This window comes from Camelina sativa, chromosome 17, assembly GCF_000633955.1.
Source record: "Camelina sativa cultivar DH55 chromosome 17, Cs, whole genome shotgun sequence".
NCBI classification, from domain to species: Eukaryota; Viridiplantae; Streptophyta; class Magnoliopsida; order Brassicales; family Brassicaceae; genus Camelina; species Camelina sativa.
Genome location: NC_025701.1, coordinates 30,319,460 through 30,335,287, shown reverse-complemented (window position 1 = coordinate 30,335,287; position 15,828 = coordinate 30,319,460). Strand labels below are relative to the sequence as shown.

At 36.0% G+C, this 15,828-nt stretch overlaps 4 protein-coding genes and 2 pseudogenes across 4 annotated transcripts in view; 3 read left to right on the top strand and 3 right to left on the bottom strand.

Annotated features, from left to right (window-relative positions):
* The window catches only part of LOC104758401, a 1,712-nt gene extending 1,177 nt beyond the window's left edge, over positions 1-535 (top strand). The window contains exon 2 of the mRNA XM_010481261.2: positions 44-535. Coding sequence (XP_010479563.1) covers positions 44-351 — 308 coding nt within the window. The 3' untranslated portion in view covers positions 352-535. The remainder of the gene's footprint in view (positions 1-43) is intronic.
* Positions 667-2,453, bottom strand: LOC104758400 (transcription factor bHLH115). Its single transcript, XM_010481260.2, has 5 exons — positions 2,188-2,453; positions 1,594-1,656; positions 1,436-1,516; positions 1,191-1,353; positions 667-1,107 (listed from the first exon to the last, which is right to left on the bottom strand). The coding sequence occupies exons 1-5, from the start codon at positions 2,298-2,300 to the stop codon at positions 844-846; spliced, it is 684 nt and encodes a 227-aa protein (XP_010479562.1). The 5' UTR covers positions 2,301-2,453; the 3' UTR covers positions 667-843.
* Positions 2,750-3,496, bottom strand: LOC104758399 (probable histone H2A.1). The gene is made up of 2 exons (XM_010481259.2): positions 3,220-3,496; positions 2,750-3,130 (listed from the first exon to the last, which is right to left on the bottom strand). Exons 1-2 carry the CDS (start codon positions 3,406-3,408, stop codon positions 2,918-2,920), a joined length of 402 nt encoding a protein of 133 aa, XP_010479561.1. The 5' UTR covers positions 3,409-3,496; the 3' UTR covers positions 2,750-2,917.
* On the top strand, positions 5,825-7,110 carry LOC104759939 (annotated as a pseudogene).
* Positions 7,839-9,848, top strand: LOC104759938 (annotated as a pseudogene).
* LOC104758398 (phosphatidylinositol 4-kinase alpha 1-like) overlaps positions 9,888-15,828 on the bottom strand; it is an 11,242-nt gene continuing 5,301 nt past the window's right edge. The window contains exons 13-27 of the mRNA XM_010481258.2: positions 15,165-15,393; positions 14,679-15,041; positions 14,192-14,406; positions 13,790-13,970; positions 13,571-13,707; positions 13,323-13,476; positions 12,718-12,984; positions 12,107-12,184; positions 11,958-12,002; positions 11,462-11,634; positions 11,177-11,372; positions 10,820-10,960; positions 10,543-10,751; positions 10,297-10,458; positions 9,888-10,211 (exon numbers count right to left, since the gene is read on the bottom strand). Of these exons, the coding sequence (XP_010479560.1) occupies positions 9,953-10,211; positions 10,297-10,458; positions 10,543-10,751; positions 10,820-10,960; positions 11,177-11,372; positions 11,462-11,634; positions 11,958-12,002; positions 12,107-12,184; positions 12,718-12,984; positions 13,323-13,476; positions 13,571-13,707; positions 13,790-13,970; positions 14,192-14,406; positions 14,679-15,041; positions 15,165-15,393 (2,809 nt within the window). The 3' untranslated portion in view covers positions 9,888-9,952. The remainder of the gene's footprint in view (positions 10,212-10,296; positions 10,459-10,542; positions 10,752-10,819; positions 10,961-11,176; positions 11,373-11,461; positions 11,635-11,957; positions 12,003-12,106; positions 12,185-12,717; positions 12,985-13,322; positions 13,477-13,570; positions 13,708-13,789; positions 13,971-14,191; positions 14,407-14,678; positions 15,042-15,164; positions 15,394-15,828) is intronic.

The following is a 15,828-nucleotide window of genomic DNA, read 5'->3' as shown; positions in this document are numbered from 1 at the left end:
TGGAGCAAGATCAATTTCGAGCTTTTGGGGACAAGCAAAGGTGGTCGGATTCCTAGGCTAAGGAACATGAACGAAGAGGAAGAAGAGAGAAGAGAGATGGTAAGAAGAAGAGAGGTTGAGAAGAAGGAAGAAGAGGAAGATGAGAATGGATGGAGGAGAAGACAGAGGAGAGAGAGGATGAGACAGAGTCTTGGAAGAGATGATGGCAAAACTGTGGATAGGAGTGACAAGAAGGGTATTTTGGGGAGACTAGGAGATGTAGAGAAGAAACTTGAGCCAAAGATTCAAAGTCCTTTTCCTGGTCGTGAGAGTCTCCTGAAGAAAGTGATGAACAAGAGAAGGTCTCAATGAATATTGAAACTTTTGATCTTTCTCTTGTTGTGTTTCTTTTGTGGGATTGTGAGTTTACATTTTCACAAAAGAAGCAAAAAGGCAAATCCTTTCTGAGTTTATGAGATTGAAAAGTTACAAACTTTGCTTTATATGCTCAACTTAAATCTTGTAAGAGAGTGGAGACTATACAAATTCATCTCAAGTTTCAGATCAGCTATATACACTCAAGATCAACCAATCAATTCCCAGATTCTTCCTACTTATTCCTCAGCATCCAAAATCAGAATCCACAATCTTGAAAACCATGATTTTCAACCTTTTGTACAATGAGAATTTATTCAAAAACCAAAGACTTTTAGTGCATGCTTATTTTCCATTTTACATGATAATCACAGTTTTGAGTTGCATAGAATTATAAGTCTCCAATCACAGAATGTGAGAATCATCAGTACATCAATAAAAAGCGCGTAAGAAGAAACCTGAACAGTCAATAATAGAGAGAGGAAGCTTTTAAGCAACCGGAGGACGAAGAACATGGTCCTGTGAAGTATCAACAGCAGCAGGAGGCATAAATTGCCACATTGCAAAACCGGGGTAAGTTGTGAAAGGGACAAGCTTGCTTCCAGGAGCTTGAGCTTGAGAGAGTGTTGGCGGATTTGGTAAGAAACAAGATTGAGGCTGATGCTGTGTCTTAATCTCTTTCAGTTGCTGCTCGATTCTCTCCTTCTCGATCTTCAGCTTATGTTTCTCATCACGCAGCTCGCTTTTCTCATTCTACATATTGGCACATAATAGGTTCAATGGACAGTCTAAGGATCTTGCAAAGGCTACAGTGTTGAGTTTTTAGTTTCTTTTACCTTCAACTCCTTGATTTTGTCCTGGAGGCTTGAATTCAAGTCCTTCAGTTTCTGTGCTTCGTCTCTTGCGTGATTCACCATACGAATCGCATCATTGATAATAGCAACCTTGTCTGTCTTTGGAGTTCTCCCAGGTTCCAATATGGAACTCAGTTCCGTAAATCTAATGATAAAACACCATACCAAAAGATTAAGAACTCAAAAGATTAAAGATAGAAGGGAAGGAAGAGACAACAAGAAAATACTTGTCATTTAGCCTATCACGTCTTTGTTTCTCCCTACAAGCTTTCGAGCTAGAACCAGCAGTGCAAGATTCAGTTTTGATCCTGAAGCAATTAGAATAACAAATTTAACAAAAACTAATAGCGCGTTAAAGCAGGTTTGACCAATAGCAACTTGATACCTCTTCCTTGAGCCAGGTTCTTTATCCACATCTGAATCACAAAGGAAGCCATCAACTTCAACACTGTAATCAGATGACATCAACATAAGACGAAGAAGGGTCAATTACAGCCAATTTAAAAATCTAGAGTAGAAGCAGAGAGATCAAAACAGATACATACTCCAATATCTATCACATTTCACAACACAACGAGACCATTAAAAATACTGTCCAAGTGAGCAACAAGATCAAACTCCCTTAAAGAACTTCTTTACATACAACTAACAGAACCTTCCTATCACAAGTTGTACAAAATCTAGAGTAGAAGCAGAGATCTAGATTCGTCTACTTCTTTTAGGAAACAGAGGAATGGAAGCAAACCAGAGACAAAAAGCTTAAATTAATGAAGGAGGTCCAAAATCTACCACAACAAGACCATTAAAAACACAATCTGAGTGGAATAAAACAGGATCACACATCCATATAGCAACAACTTCTCCAGACACTACTACCAACCCCTAAAACCACCAAAAAAAAAGTCCAAAGCTCTGAAAAAAAAAAAAAACCAATAGATGGTTGAAAGAAACACAAAACCCTTGAACCAAAACAAGATACCTGACACTAGAAGAACCATCGATCTGCCAAGGGAAAGTAGGATTCTGATCAGAGAAAGCACTATCAATCAAAGGGTAATCACTAAGCCAGTTCATGTTCTCCGGAGACACCATTTCTCCTAAATATCCCTGGCGGCTGGCTGCTATATGATTCTGATGGTCAAATCTGATAAAGGTAAAGAAGGAGACAATGTGTGGAAAAACGAAAGAAAGAAAGAAAGAGATATGGTGGTGGTGCTGGTAGGGATGGGATACTCTCCCTTCAATCGGTTTCTATTATATAATTTTGTTTCATCTCTCTCTCTCTCATTTTCATGGAAGTCGTACACCATTGGTCCACCAATCATTATCAATCCTTCAGATCTCTTTTACTATAATATTGTCATAGTTGCTCAATTATACACCTCTCGTGATGTCACTCACTAACAATTTTTTAAAACTCAACAATCCTCTCTTTTTATGTCAACCAATCAAAATTTTTTAAAAAGATTAAAATTTACAAACTTCTTACTCGAAACTCTAAAAGAAATTTGAATTTTTTTTTTTTTTTATTCCATAAGAAAGAACTTGAAAGCATATATGAACATTCAAATTGATAAAAAAAAAAAAAGACACAAAAGATAGATTTCTTCACCATAGATCTCTAATCTAAAATTACGTAATAAAAAAAAACCCCAAACAAAAACTAAAAATTTAAGAACAGAGAGAGCCAGATCTGGGTTGATTGATTTTTAGTCGTCTTCAGCAGAAGGCTTGGAGGAAGCACCAGTCTTCTTGGGAAGAAGGAGATTGTGAATGTTGGGCATCACACCTCCATTAGCAATCGTCACATCTCCGAGCAACTTGCTCAATTCCTCATCGTTCCTCACCGCCAATTGAATATGCCTTGGCACAATCCTAGTCTTCTTGTTATCTCTCGCTGCGTTCCCAGCCAATTCCAATACCTAATTTCACAATAAAATCAAAATTAGGGTTTACAGAAGACAAAATCAGGAAATTTTAGGCAAGGCTATATATAGAGATGATACATTACCTCGGCGGCGAGGTATTCGAGGACGGCGGCTAAGTAGACGGGAGCACCGGCACCAACACGTTCGGCGTATTTGCCTTTCTTCAAGAAACGAGCGATACGACCAACAGGGAATTGAAGACCGGCTTTGCTGCTTCTTGTCGTCGCCTTCTTCACAGATCCAGATCCGAGGGTTTTACCACGACCCGCCATTGCTATTGTATTCGAGTTATACTAACAAAAAAACAAAAGATGAAGAGGGAAAAAAAGTTGTACGAGTTGAATTGCGTTGTTGGTTTTAGGAGACTCTTCACCGGAGTTTATATACTGTTTTTAGATTCGTCTTAACCAATCAGAAAAATGTACGCGGATCGCTATTACTCACCGTTAGATTTTTATCGTAATCAACGGTGGAAAATTCGAGGTACATGATCTGCGTAAGTGTGAATTACCGAAGTTACCCAGAGTTTTATTTCTGAGCCGAAAAGCCCAATGGACAAACAAACCTTTCGTTTTTACAAAAATAGCTTTACTGTCTCTTATTTTTGTTTTTAATTTTAATCTAATTAACATGCTCAACAAACTGTCTCTTACAAAATAGATTTATATTCTCTTAACATCTTTACCAAAAAAAAACATTCAATTACTGTTTTGTTTTATGAGTTCTTGAGTCAGGTAAATGAAGAGTGTAAATAAGAATCATCATGCAGTTGAGTGAGTTCCCTATTTTCAAAGCTCTATCACATGTCTAAGCTTATATTTTGATTGAGGGCAAGCAAAGGCTAAGTCTAGGGAGTTGATATATTATGGTTTTTGTGGTTTTTAACCATGATATAAAGAGTCTTTTAGTGTCTTTTCATTTGTTTCTAAATTGTTTTTGAGTCTTTACAGGTTTTTAGCATGAAAGGAGCAAAATGGAGCAATTTGGATCAGTTTGGAGCATAAATCTCGGATCAACACAAGAGCATCGATCGACACCAAGATTGGGAGCATCGATCGACACTCTCTTCAGCCGATGAAGAATCACAAAATTGGAAGTTTTACAATTCTGCCTCAAAGTCTTCCAAAATTGCAACATAAGTCCCTGACGTGTTTTAGGACATATATATATATAGTTTTTAGGTTTTTGCAAACCCTTAAGTTTTATTCTATCAAGTTTTATTTTTTCCTGCAACCCTGAGAGATTTTTAAGAGCTATTGGAGAGAGATCTGCTTTGTAGAGAAGAATTTCTAAACTCCTTCTTACTCTTTATAATCTCAATTGCTTATTATTCAGAAAGATGTTTTGTTCTTCAATGATTATGTCTGAGTAGTTTGCTTGTTAGGTTTAGGGTTTTTCACAGGGATTTTATGAATTATTAGATCCGTTTATTTAGGATTCTTTATCTATCTAGATCTTCATCTTAGGTTGTTCTTCATATTAATCCTTGATTGGCCATCTAGAATTAATATCCTAGGAAAATAAATTGATATGAGAATATAATTGTTTTCCTGATAAAACCTTTTGATGAGCAAAATTATTTCTTGCAAAGAGATTTGATTTAATAATTTTGTGAACAATCTAAACTTGTTTTTAAAGCTGATTTATTACCTAGAATTTTGCAAAGAGATTTGGATTTTCTTGTTTTAAATTTAGATATTATTTGCAGTGAGAACTGATTTAATTTACAAAAGTGTTTAGAGTTCTAGATATATTCTTAATTGCTTGAATCCTAATTAATTGATTGATTTAATATTTCATAATTTCCTGAGAAATTCCCTAGGCCTAGCTTTTTGATCCATTGAATTTACAACAGTTTTTATTTAATATTTTGCATTGCTTTTCTTTATTTAAATCTATTTGTTTAGCATAATTATAAAACTCTATAATTATTGTGTAGTCTTGAGTCCTTGTGGAATTCGACCCCTAAGTATTACAGTGATCTCTTAATTTGAGAGAGTAGCTCTTGGGTTTAATTTGAGCAATGCAAGTTGGTTAACCCATTTTGACACCCCTAATTATCATTTAAAAATACTAATTTTTCTCTTATTCCAATTTTTATGTTTATAAAAAAGACATAAAATCATAATAAGAATCATAATCATGTATTTAAACGATTTTATTTCTCATCCAAAATATGGTTTTCATTATGATAAACTATTATTATAAAATATACTAAGTTTTTTCACTTTAAATGATGAAAGACAGATTAAATAAAATGTAAGAAATAACTTGTGAAGTAGATGTATCAATTATGTGATAGTAAGTCATATAGAATCTGAAATTTTATTATAAATAGTATGATATTTTTTGAGAAAAAGTATTGAGAAAAATATGATTATTTAGAATTAAAATTTACATATTTTAAAATAAAAACTAAAATAAACAAAATGGAAATAACGGATGACATTTGTTATTAAAAAAAAAAGAGAATGCCAAATATTTGCAACATAAAGAAAAGTTTGAAATTTGTTTTCATATTATATAAGATAATGTTAAAAGACGATTGAGAAAAACATATTCTCAATGGGATTCACATCGAGAATCCAAAACAAACTAAAAAAATTAATTGGCAGCAAATACATATTCTTAATGGGATTGATCTAAATTTTTTAGTATAAATAACAATGTTTAGTCAAATTTTCACCGATGGAAATTGGCAACAAAAGTCACTGTCAAAGCATGCAGAATAAGATTCGTAGGAGGGATACAAATACAATCAGTGAGCTTCCAGATGAATTGCTGTTGAAGATATTGTCTTTGCTTCCTAGTAAACATGCCATAGCCACAGGTGTCTTATCAAAACGGTGGGGATCTCTATGGAAGGAGACGAAGTCATGGAGGTATGATGCTGAAACCTTCATTGGAGCTATTCTCGGGTTTACGATTTTTCTGCACACAAGATCAAGTATAGAGAGCCTGCACCTCAGGCTTAACCGAAATTACCTGAAACCAGACGTCAAGGCTGTAATTGACATCGCAGTTAAGCGCTCTTTGAGAGAGCTGAGAATCGAGATGGTTTACAATACCTTCGAGTTGCCTAAAAGCTTATATGTATCTTCAAAACTTGAAACCCTTATACTAGAGAAACTAGGTCTCGTGGATGTTCCACTTAATGTTCGTTTGACCTGCCTCAAACGTCTCCACCTTTTATCGGTTAACTTCTCAAGTGACCAATCTGTCAAAGCACTTCTAAGCATATGCCCAAACCTTGAAGATTTGGTAGTGAGACGAAGCTCCTATACTAGTGTGATGATATTTACCATCAATGTGCCTACGCTGAGGAGTTTATCTATAGATAGTTCGTCTGTAAAATCTCACCTTACCAATGTTCATGGGTTCGTGATAAATACTCCTTCTTTGAAGTCCTTTAGGATTAAGGACAGTGCCAGCAACTATTTACGGTTTGAAAATATGCCCAAGCTGGTGAAAGCGAGGGTCAACGTTATTTGTGACCAACCTGACAAGTTTCTCAGATCTCTTACCTCAACACAGTATCTTTCTTTGTGTTGTGTGACTTCGCATACTCCATATCTCCCTACTGCTACTTCTTTCTTGTTTCTTGCCCATCTAGAGCTTTGTACATGCTCTGGAGAGTGGTGGAATCTACTTATCCGTATACTCAGTGATTCTCCGAGACTTCGAGTTCTCAACCTCAAATTGTATCAGAAACATTGTGTTCAGTACAATGACGACACGATGGATTCGTGGAACCTACCAGATTCTGTTCCTGAATGTTTATCATCACACCTTGAGATCTTTGACTGGAGGCAATACAACGGCACAAAGCAAGAGAGAGAAGCTGCAATATACATCCTAGCGAACGCAAGTTGTTTAAAGAAGGCGACATTTTACTCAGAATTTGCAAAGAAACATGGGTTGAAGGAGTTAGAATGTGTAGCCAGAGGTTCAAAGACATGCCAGCTTGTGTTTGAGTAAACGCTTAGGTTATTACAACTTCATATCTTTCAACTTAGTTATATATTTCTCTAGACAATCTTTTTTTTTTTCGGGGTCAAAACTCTCTATCTTGTGTTCATATTTTAATTTACTGTCTACGCTTGGATTGTAATTGAATTCAATTGTTTTATCTAACTTATGTCAATTCTGATCGGAAGAATAAAAATATTTATAATGAGAGTAGAGATACTTTTTATATTTCAAATGTGCTAGACTGCTAGCTAGTGCTACGTAACTTGTAAAGTTACATATGCTTATATTCTGAACAGGGACGTACTACGCAACTCGTTCATGTATTATCTCTGCTTCCAATGAATATATATACTGTACATTTATTGTAAATCAAAGACCATACATGATAATATAATATAGAAGAAACACTTAAAGTTGGTTGGCCACAAAATCATAGGTCACAATATTCATTGTCACCTTTTTGACACTATTTATAGAAGAAACAATAAAAGATAGTATAAACCATGTTTTATAAAACCAACTTTGATTTCCTTTTATTAATAAACTTAGATAGAAAAAAAGAATTTCTAAGACTTTTCTAATGGCATATGATAAGGAACATAATCAAACTAAATATTATATTTTAAAGATAGTCAACCCTTTTAATCATAATTTATTCTTTTTTTTTTGTCAATCATAATTTAATCTCTTTCTATGAAACGAAGATTTACCATAACAGAAAACAAAAAGCATGGAGAATGAGATAATTTGGACAATCAGTGAGCTTCCAGATGAATTGTTGTTGAAGATTGTGATCCTTAAGTCATTTAGCGAAAAAATAATAATAATACAGTTAATCTATTTTGATATATAAGAAAAGCAATAAGAAAATATAGTTACTTATTTTTGCAAGAATAATAAAATTAAATAAAGAAGAAAAATGAATGCTCTGCTTTTTTCAGAAATCTTAATTTTAAATATATAAAATCATAAAATAACCCACAGATTGTCTTTGTATAATTTACTTTTAATATCTTCTATTAACTTAGATTCAAAATAGAAATTTCAAAGATTTTCTAGTGGAATATGATAAATTGATAAGAATATAATCAAATTAAATATTTATTTAAATTATAGTACAGTATTATTAGATAAGTGTAAGATTTAACCGTCCCCTTGTCAATTTCACACAATTATACTGGTTAATAGCAATTACCGTCTCATTTATTTTCTTTATAAGTATATACAATTCTTTTTATATAAAACAAAGATTAACCATAACAGAAAACAAAACAAAAAGCATGGAGAATGAGATTTGGACAATCGGTGAGTTTCCAGATGATTTGTTGTTGAAGATACTGTCTTCGCTTCCTAGTAAAGATGTCATAGCCACGAGCGTCTTGTCAAAACGGTGGCGATCTCTTTGGAAGGATGTGATCTCTTCGAAGACATTTAGGTATGATGGTGAATCCATAGGTAGAAGGTACTGGAAGTTTGCACAATTTATAAACAGAAGATCAAGCGTAGAAACCCTGCATCTTAAGATGAAGCCAAATTGTGGTAATAGAGACATCAAAGCTTTGGTTAACATGGCAGTTGTTCGTTCTTTGAGAGAGCTGAGAATTGAGATGATTTGTAGTTCCTTTGAGTTGCCCAAAAGCTTTTACAACTTTTCACAACTTGAAACTGTTATACTTGAGAAACTAAGTTTGGTGGATGTTCCACCTGATGTTCATATGCCTTGCCTCAAACGTCTCCACCTTTTATCGGTCACGTTCTCAGGGGACGAATCTGTGAAAAGACTTCTAAGCATATGCCCAATTCTTGAAGATTTGGTTGTGAAACGAAGCTCCCTTACCAATGTTATGATATTTACGATCGATGTTCCTACGCTGAGGATTTTATCTATCGATAATACGTCTGGTAAATCTAGACCTAAAGGTGTTCATGGATTTGTGATAAATGGGCCTTCTTTGAGGTACTTTAGCATTAGAGACAGCTTCAGCAACTATTTACAGTTTCAAAACATGCCTGAGCTGGTCAAGGCGAGTGTCAACGTTGTTTGTGACAACCCTGACAAGTTTCTAATATCACTTGCCTCAGCACAATATCTTTCTCTATGCTCTGTCGCTTCACAGGTAAAAACTCTTTTGGTTGTTTGTCAAGGATCTGAACTTTTTCTATTAATTGGAATTATTACTCTCTAATGTTTTGCTTTAATTGCAGGCTCCATATCTTCCTACTGGAACTTCTTTCGCATTTCTTGACCATCTAGAGCTATGTTCATGTTCTGCGGAGTGGTGGAACTTACTTACCTGTCTACTCGAGGATGCTCTGAAACTTCAAGTTCTCAAGCTCAAATTGGTATGTGGTTCCTCATTAGAATTCGTTTTTGCCTTTATGTATTGTTTTACACAAACACAATGTATTTTTTCTTTGTTCTGTAGTACCGAAAACACTGTATCCAGTACAAGGAGGTGAGGGATCCATGGAAACAACCAGATTATGTGCCCGAATGTTTGTCATCACATCTTGAGATCTTCGAGTGGAGGCAATACAACGGCACAGAGCAAGAAAGAGAAGTTGCAAAGTACATCCTAGAAAACGCGAGTTGCTTAAAGGAAGTTACATTCTACTCAGATGCTGCAGAGAAACATGGGATTTTGAAGGAGTTAGAATGTGTGGCCAGAGGATCAAAGACATGCCAGCTTGTGTTTGCTTAAAACCGTTTGGGACCTTTGGGTTATTGACAACTTTGTAGGTTGTAGCTATTTACAAAGAAGAGAATATGCATCCTTCATTGAATTAAAATAAAGACCTTCTCCTTTTGAGTCTACTTTGGTTTACTGTAACAAAAAAATTCGTTTACTTCTCGACTCCTTGTTGCAAATACTGAATCAAGTCGTATCCAGCAGTACTCCACTTGTTATATGCATCGGAGCATACATGAATCATGAACTGTGCAGCTTCACGTTCGCTCATTTCTGGGTGAAATCTTTTCCTAAGATTACCAATCGGGTCTCCTATGCTAAAGCAAGGCAATCCACTGTGTAGCATCATTTGCACCGTGCTGATGATTCCGTCCATGTGCCGCCGAGCAGCTAAGTATCCCTTGACGCACAAGCTTTATATGCAGAAATAAACAAAATTATCTTCTAGAACCAAAATGTTTATAAGTAGAAACGGGAGAATTTTTTTTTGTAAATTACCTCACAAACTGGTGCCATGTTTTGCTTTTCATTACACCTGAGGGATCTAGCAACTGAGTCATTTCGTGGCTCAATTTAAAATGAGCACTCTCGAACCGCATGTTTCCACCAGGTGAAGTTTCCAAAATAAAACCAAAGTCGATGTGGACAAGTTTTCCCACGCTGCAATAGTATAATACATATATAGTTGTGTCCATAGAAAGCTTTTGATTTTTCTATTCGAAAGTGAAAAATAGGAAAGCATACTCGTCAAAAAGAAGATTTCCGTTGTGTCTATCTTTGGGCTGGAGTAAAAGACTAGCAACAGCATAACCGGCACTGCTTATGAGGAAGTTCTCTCGTGCTGTTTCAAAGGTGGTCGATCCAACAGGTCCATAGTTTTGTTGAAAAACCTCATACAAACCCCCGTCCGTTGTTTCACCCATTTGACTTCTGCTTCGTGTATTAGGCACAACCTGTAATAAAAGGAAAGAATATAGATATGAAAATGGTTTAAGATTAAACAATTTAGATTGAGTTTTACCTCAATTATACCCCTCTCTGCACCAGTAGGGAGTACTCCATATGGAAAAAGATAAAGATTAAGACCAGCAGCTTGAAATATGTCTCTAAGAAGAGATATCACTTGAAGGGCAAGAACATCTTGACGACAATCATCTCCAACCTAATGAATACAAAAGAGAATCAGAGTACAGTAAACGTCAACTGTTTGCAGCATATGCACACCCTTGGCTACTGGTTCAATTAAATTTCACTAGCAAAAGCAAGACAGACACATTGATTTTTCATGTATTGGCTTTTAATACGAAAAGAACCTCATAGAATAACAGATCTTAATTATGTCAGCTAATAATATATGAAATATTTGCCCAAGGCTTACCTTGAAAATACAAGCTTGTGGTTTCACATCATTATGGTCACCATCACGATCAACAACGTTGAAGGTTATCATGATAGGGACTTTAGCAGCTGATTGTAGGGGTATTCCACTGTCTACCTGAATACCCCTGACGAGTTTGTTAGGAGCAGTTGGCAAATAAAGCTCTTCTCCCTGCATTTTGATTTTTCTCAATTCCCTACCACAGAAAACATTATAAGATTATCATGCATGTGGACACGTCTGTACCACAATCTCTGGCTAGAAAATCATATATTAGAATGCTACCTCCTGATTCCAGCTCTTCGTTTTTCCTTTGGAAGAGGAAACAATGCCCCAGAAATAGATGTGACCTTTTCAAAGAAGTCAAACTCTCTTCTGAACAAGTCCAAGGCCTTGGGAGTGAAACCATCCACTATATGCTGTCGTACCTCAGACAAGATTGCTTGGAATGATGCATTCTAAAATATAATAGAGACCACCCCATGAACACAAAGTGTTACAGCCAAATACAAAGTTGTACAATACATTTTCTGACATTGTCTATAGATGAGCATACTACTGGTTTTTTCATGTTTTATGAGTCAATCTTATCACTGCTATCTCCAAATGATTTTTCAAATAACAAGCCCATCCAGAAACAGAATTATAGACCATGAAGCCAAATCTATCATGAAACAAATTTTCAAATATCTTCGGATATGATGCATGTTGCTAAACATCTTGAAGCCAAATCTATCATTTGCATAGACTCCATATTAAAGTTGGCAGTAATGATACAAACCTTATCGAAAGCACCATCCTTCACTATTTCCTGAACAGACTCACTCTGGCATTATTATATAAAAAAAAAACTCGGAGTTTAGGAATTTTAAAGGTCTGTCTTTTGCTTCCAAGAAAATTGATATCTTTACAAACACCACGAAAACTCACCTGTAAATGCCAAATGAGGATATGAGCAAATATGTCACTTTTTTGGGCAGCTCTAAGAAGATACCCTTCAACCAGTCTCTGTTAGTAAAAACGTCCAAACTATGAGCCAACCTTTTGAAACTCTTAAAACGAGTAAAAGTAAAGAACTAGTCAAGTAACACATCACACAGCATCAAGCCCCTGGATATATGCAAATTCTCAAAACTTTTGAAAACAAAGTTGTGACCAGAAAAACATACAACTGAGAGCCTAACAAGATGAAGACTAGGCATGTTCTTCTGAAACATGTGTGGCAGATAAATGCAACACAGATATGTAAAATACGGGAAAGAAAAATCATGTTACATAAGACCACAGTAACTACAAATTCTTGTCACCGAACTTGAAAATAAGAAATATTATCATTTTCGACACTAATAAAATCAGAGATACCAAGGTAAATCGCACGTAAAGAGTAACAATTTCAAGTACTAAGATATGTATATGATAAATCTAAGGAAAACGGGGTGAAGTATATAGTAGCAGCATTTTGGTCTTCAAACTGCTTAACAGATAAAGTGAGGATATGGCCATATGGGGGGCAAGTTATAGAATTTCAATGTATGTCTTACCTCTTCATCATAGCGCAGAGACTGCACTAGTTGTGGCATGAAGAAAGTGACTCTCTCAGGGGGGTAGAACTCTAAAACTCTCAGGACATACGCCATGACACGTGGATGTCCCTTATAAGCAGGAGTGAGGAACTCAAGCACCTGTGTAATTGAACAAGCAGCCCAGTGTGGCAGCTGGTGCAACAGGACTGGGTTCTCTTCAGCAGTTTTAGGAGTGACAAAATATGGCAACGCCTCAGGAATTGTACGAAGATCTACTAAATGAGCCTACATAAAGTAGTAGCAGTGAGAAATTTAATCTAACAATACAAACAGTCATATAGTAGTAGTTTATAATCTTTCACACCCAGAGATATGAAGAATGTACGACCCTGTCCTCAACTAATATTAGTAACTTCGGTAAATTAGTCAAAATGTCAAATAAAAGTGGCATTGAAAGATATTTATTATTTGGCTGCCAGTATGTCTCATTGGTTTTGTGGTAAACACCCTCCTCTTTACTTAATAACATACTTTCAGTATAGACTACAGTTATCTCTAACCACAAAACAAAATATATACAAAACCTTCAAGTCCTTGATACAGTGACCTCTGTAAATCCGTACCTGAACTAGCTGAATGACTTGAGATTTCAAAGCAATATTTGCCGGAAATCTTGAGGCTAATGATATAGCAATCCGGGGATCCACTGAAAAAGCAGTTTTAGCATATTCCGTCCATTTCTCAGAGCTAATTTTCAGCCGTGAAAATGGACTGTCCCTGTACATAAGTTGTAATTTGGAGAAATGAAATCAACAGTATAGGTCCAAGAAAACCTAATGAGAAGTGGAACACCATAAAGAGGATATGTTACTTTGGACTAATTGGTTGTGCCCAAACGTCAAGCCTATCAGATTCATGCTGGCAAAGAATCAGAAGCAGTTGTTTCCTCTTTTCCTTTCCCACTGCAGAGTTGTCCATTTCACCCCAGACAGGATGATAATGATCGATCTGTTAACATGTATCCAAATAAAAATCGTAGTTTGCAGTGAAATGAAGTATCACATACTACAAGAAATGTTAGTTATCATACCACATCAATTAAGTTCCCATTGCCACGAGCTATTGCTTTGGAACCAGATTCAGTGGAATCTGATTGTTTGTTTTGCAAAAAATGAAGAAAACGTGAAACCGAAAGAGCCTCGCTCTCACAAAAATTTGCAATGTTTACATCATACCACTCTGGCAGACGAGCAAACCAGCCTAAAGAAGTCCTGGCATAAGTGGAAAAGAAAAATATTCGTTAAACTCATGCATCGTAGTTAAGTATTTTAAAATATCTGGAATACGCCAGGTTGGATGTCTAATCTTTATAAATTTTTAAAAAGAGTAGCATAATGCTCAGATAAATCTACTATCATAGTAAACACCAGTATCAACAGTTCCAACGTGTTGAGATTCGATCAGATTTTACAAGGGTATAACAAAAAGTCACCTGTAAATTCGATCTTCCGATAGCTGGAGTTCATGTCGAATTTTCTGCATATTTCCTTGTCTTTGGCATGAGGAGAACCTCAGTCCAAGGAGCATCAAGGAAAAAAAGGTACCAGCTGCTGCCGGGTGGCGGGTAAAACACCAGTCAAGATTCGTACTCCGTTGTAACAACCGACCAAGTAGCAAGAGTTGCTCTCCATTACTATGTCGAACAACCTAAAGAAACATGACAGAGTAAGAAAAATCACCCATCATCAATTTTAGCATTGATGCTTCCTTAATCGTCAGTAGTCAGATTCAGGAAGTGAAAGTAAAACTGCTTTTGGACTGAAATTTTCACCTAAGATGTTTAAACAGTAATACCGATTCAACTAAGATCCCAAGCTACTCGTAACACTTTGGATCGTCTAACTTATAACAAAGTAGAAATACGCTACACCACCTTCATGAACTTACTATGCATTATTGTAAATAGTATAAAGCCTAACCTCAAAACGATCTATCAAAAATCCAAGCCATAATCTGTGAGCGAGTATTTGATCAACAGGATCACTTTCAGGTGGATTTTCTGGTTCTCCAGGGCAAAGTTGGGGCCTTAATTTTGCAGCTGGACCATAATAACGCACATCAGATGCAAAGAGTCCTCGTTTTGAATCAATTGTCCATATCCATGCATCAACAAGCTCGGCAAGGACAAGCGATCCTAGTTGTGGAGCAGCGGAAACCAACCAGGTCCATATGAATACTCCAGTTTCCATAGCATCTGGAGTTAACATATAAGCTGGACACCAACAAAGGAGACGCAGTAATTGAGAGAAGCCTTTGATGGTTGTTTTTGGCTCATCAGCTTGCTGCAACATTAGTAGAATAAAAAATGTAATAAGATACTAATTGGCTGGAAGATATGGTTCGTTCTGTCCCTTCTACCTACGGAAGAAAAGCGGATCACCCAAAATTTGGTTAGAAATTCTTACCAGATTTAACAGAAGTAGTGCAGTAGCTTGAGAACAAGTTTCTCGAAATTGTGACTTGTCGACCTCTCCTCCTTTCTCAGCAGTACTAACAAATTGTTGAAGGAGACGCACAGAATTGGAAATCAACATTTCATTGATTGAAAATCCACCAACACTGTTTTCCAACCTTAGCATGCCAGCGATTTGTCCGGTATGGTTGCACTTTACTGTTGCACTAACTACGCTAGTACTGAGTACCTCAAGGTTGAAGGCGCCAGAAGTTTTTAAATTTGCCCCTGACGCTGCAGCTGCTGCAGCCATCACAGCTGGGATATTTGCTGTTCTTATCCCAGACCAAATTTCATTTTTCCCAGTTCCAATCTTTATCTCAGCTAGAAGAGAAATCACATTAGTTGTAGTTTGCGTTAGCGGCAATGTGTTTGCCTTGCACAGCTTATCCTGAGATGCAAAATCAAAAAATTACACGCATGCAACAAACACTCCGGTAATTCCAGAATTAAACAATTAAAAGAGTCGAAGTTCACTCTCAAAGTATTATCAAACACTAAAAGCAATAACTCTAAGTACAATGTGTAATCACAATAAAAGGGCTTTGTTACGAACGAAAAATCATTTGAAAGTCACCATTTAATCAATTAAGAAACATTTAACAATAACAGTGGTA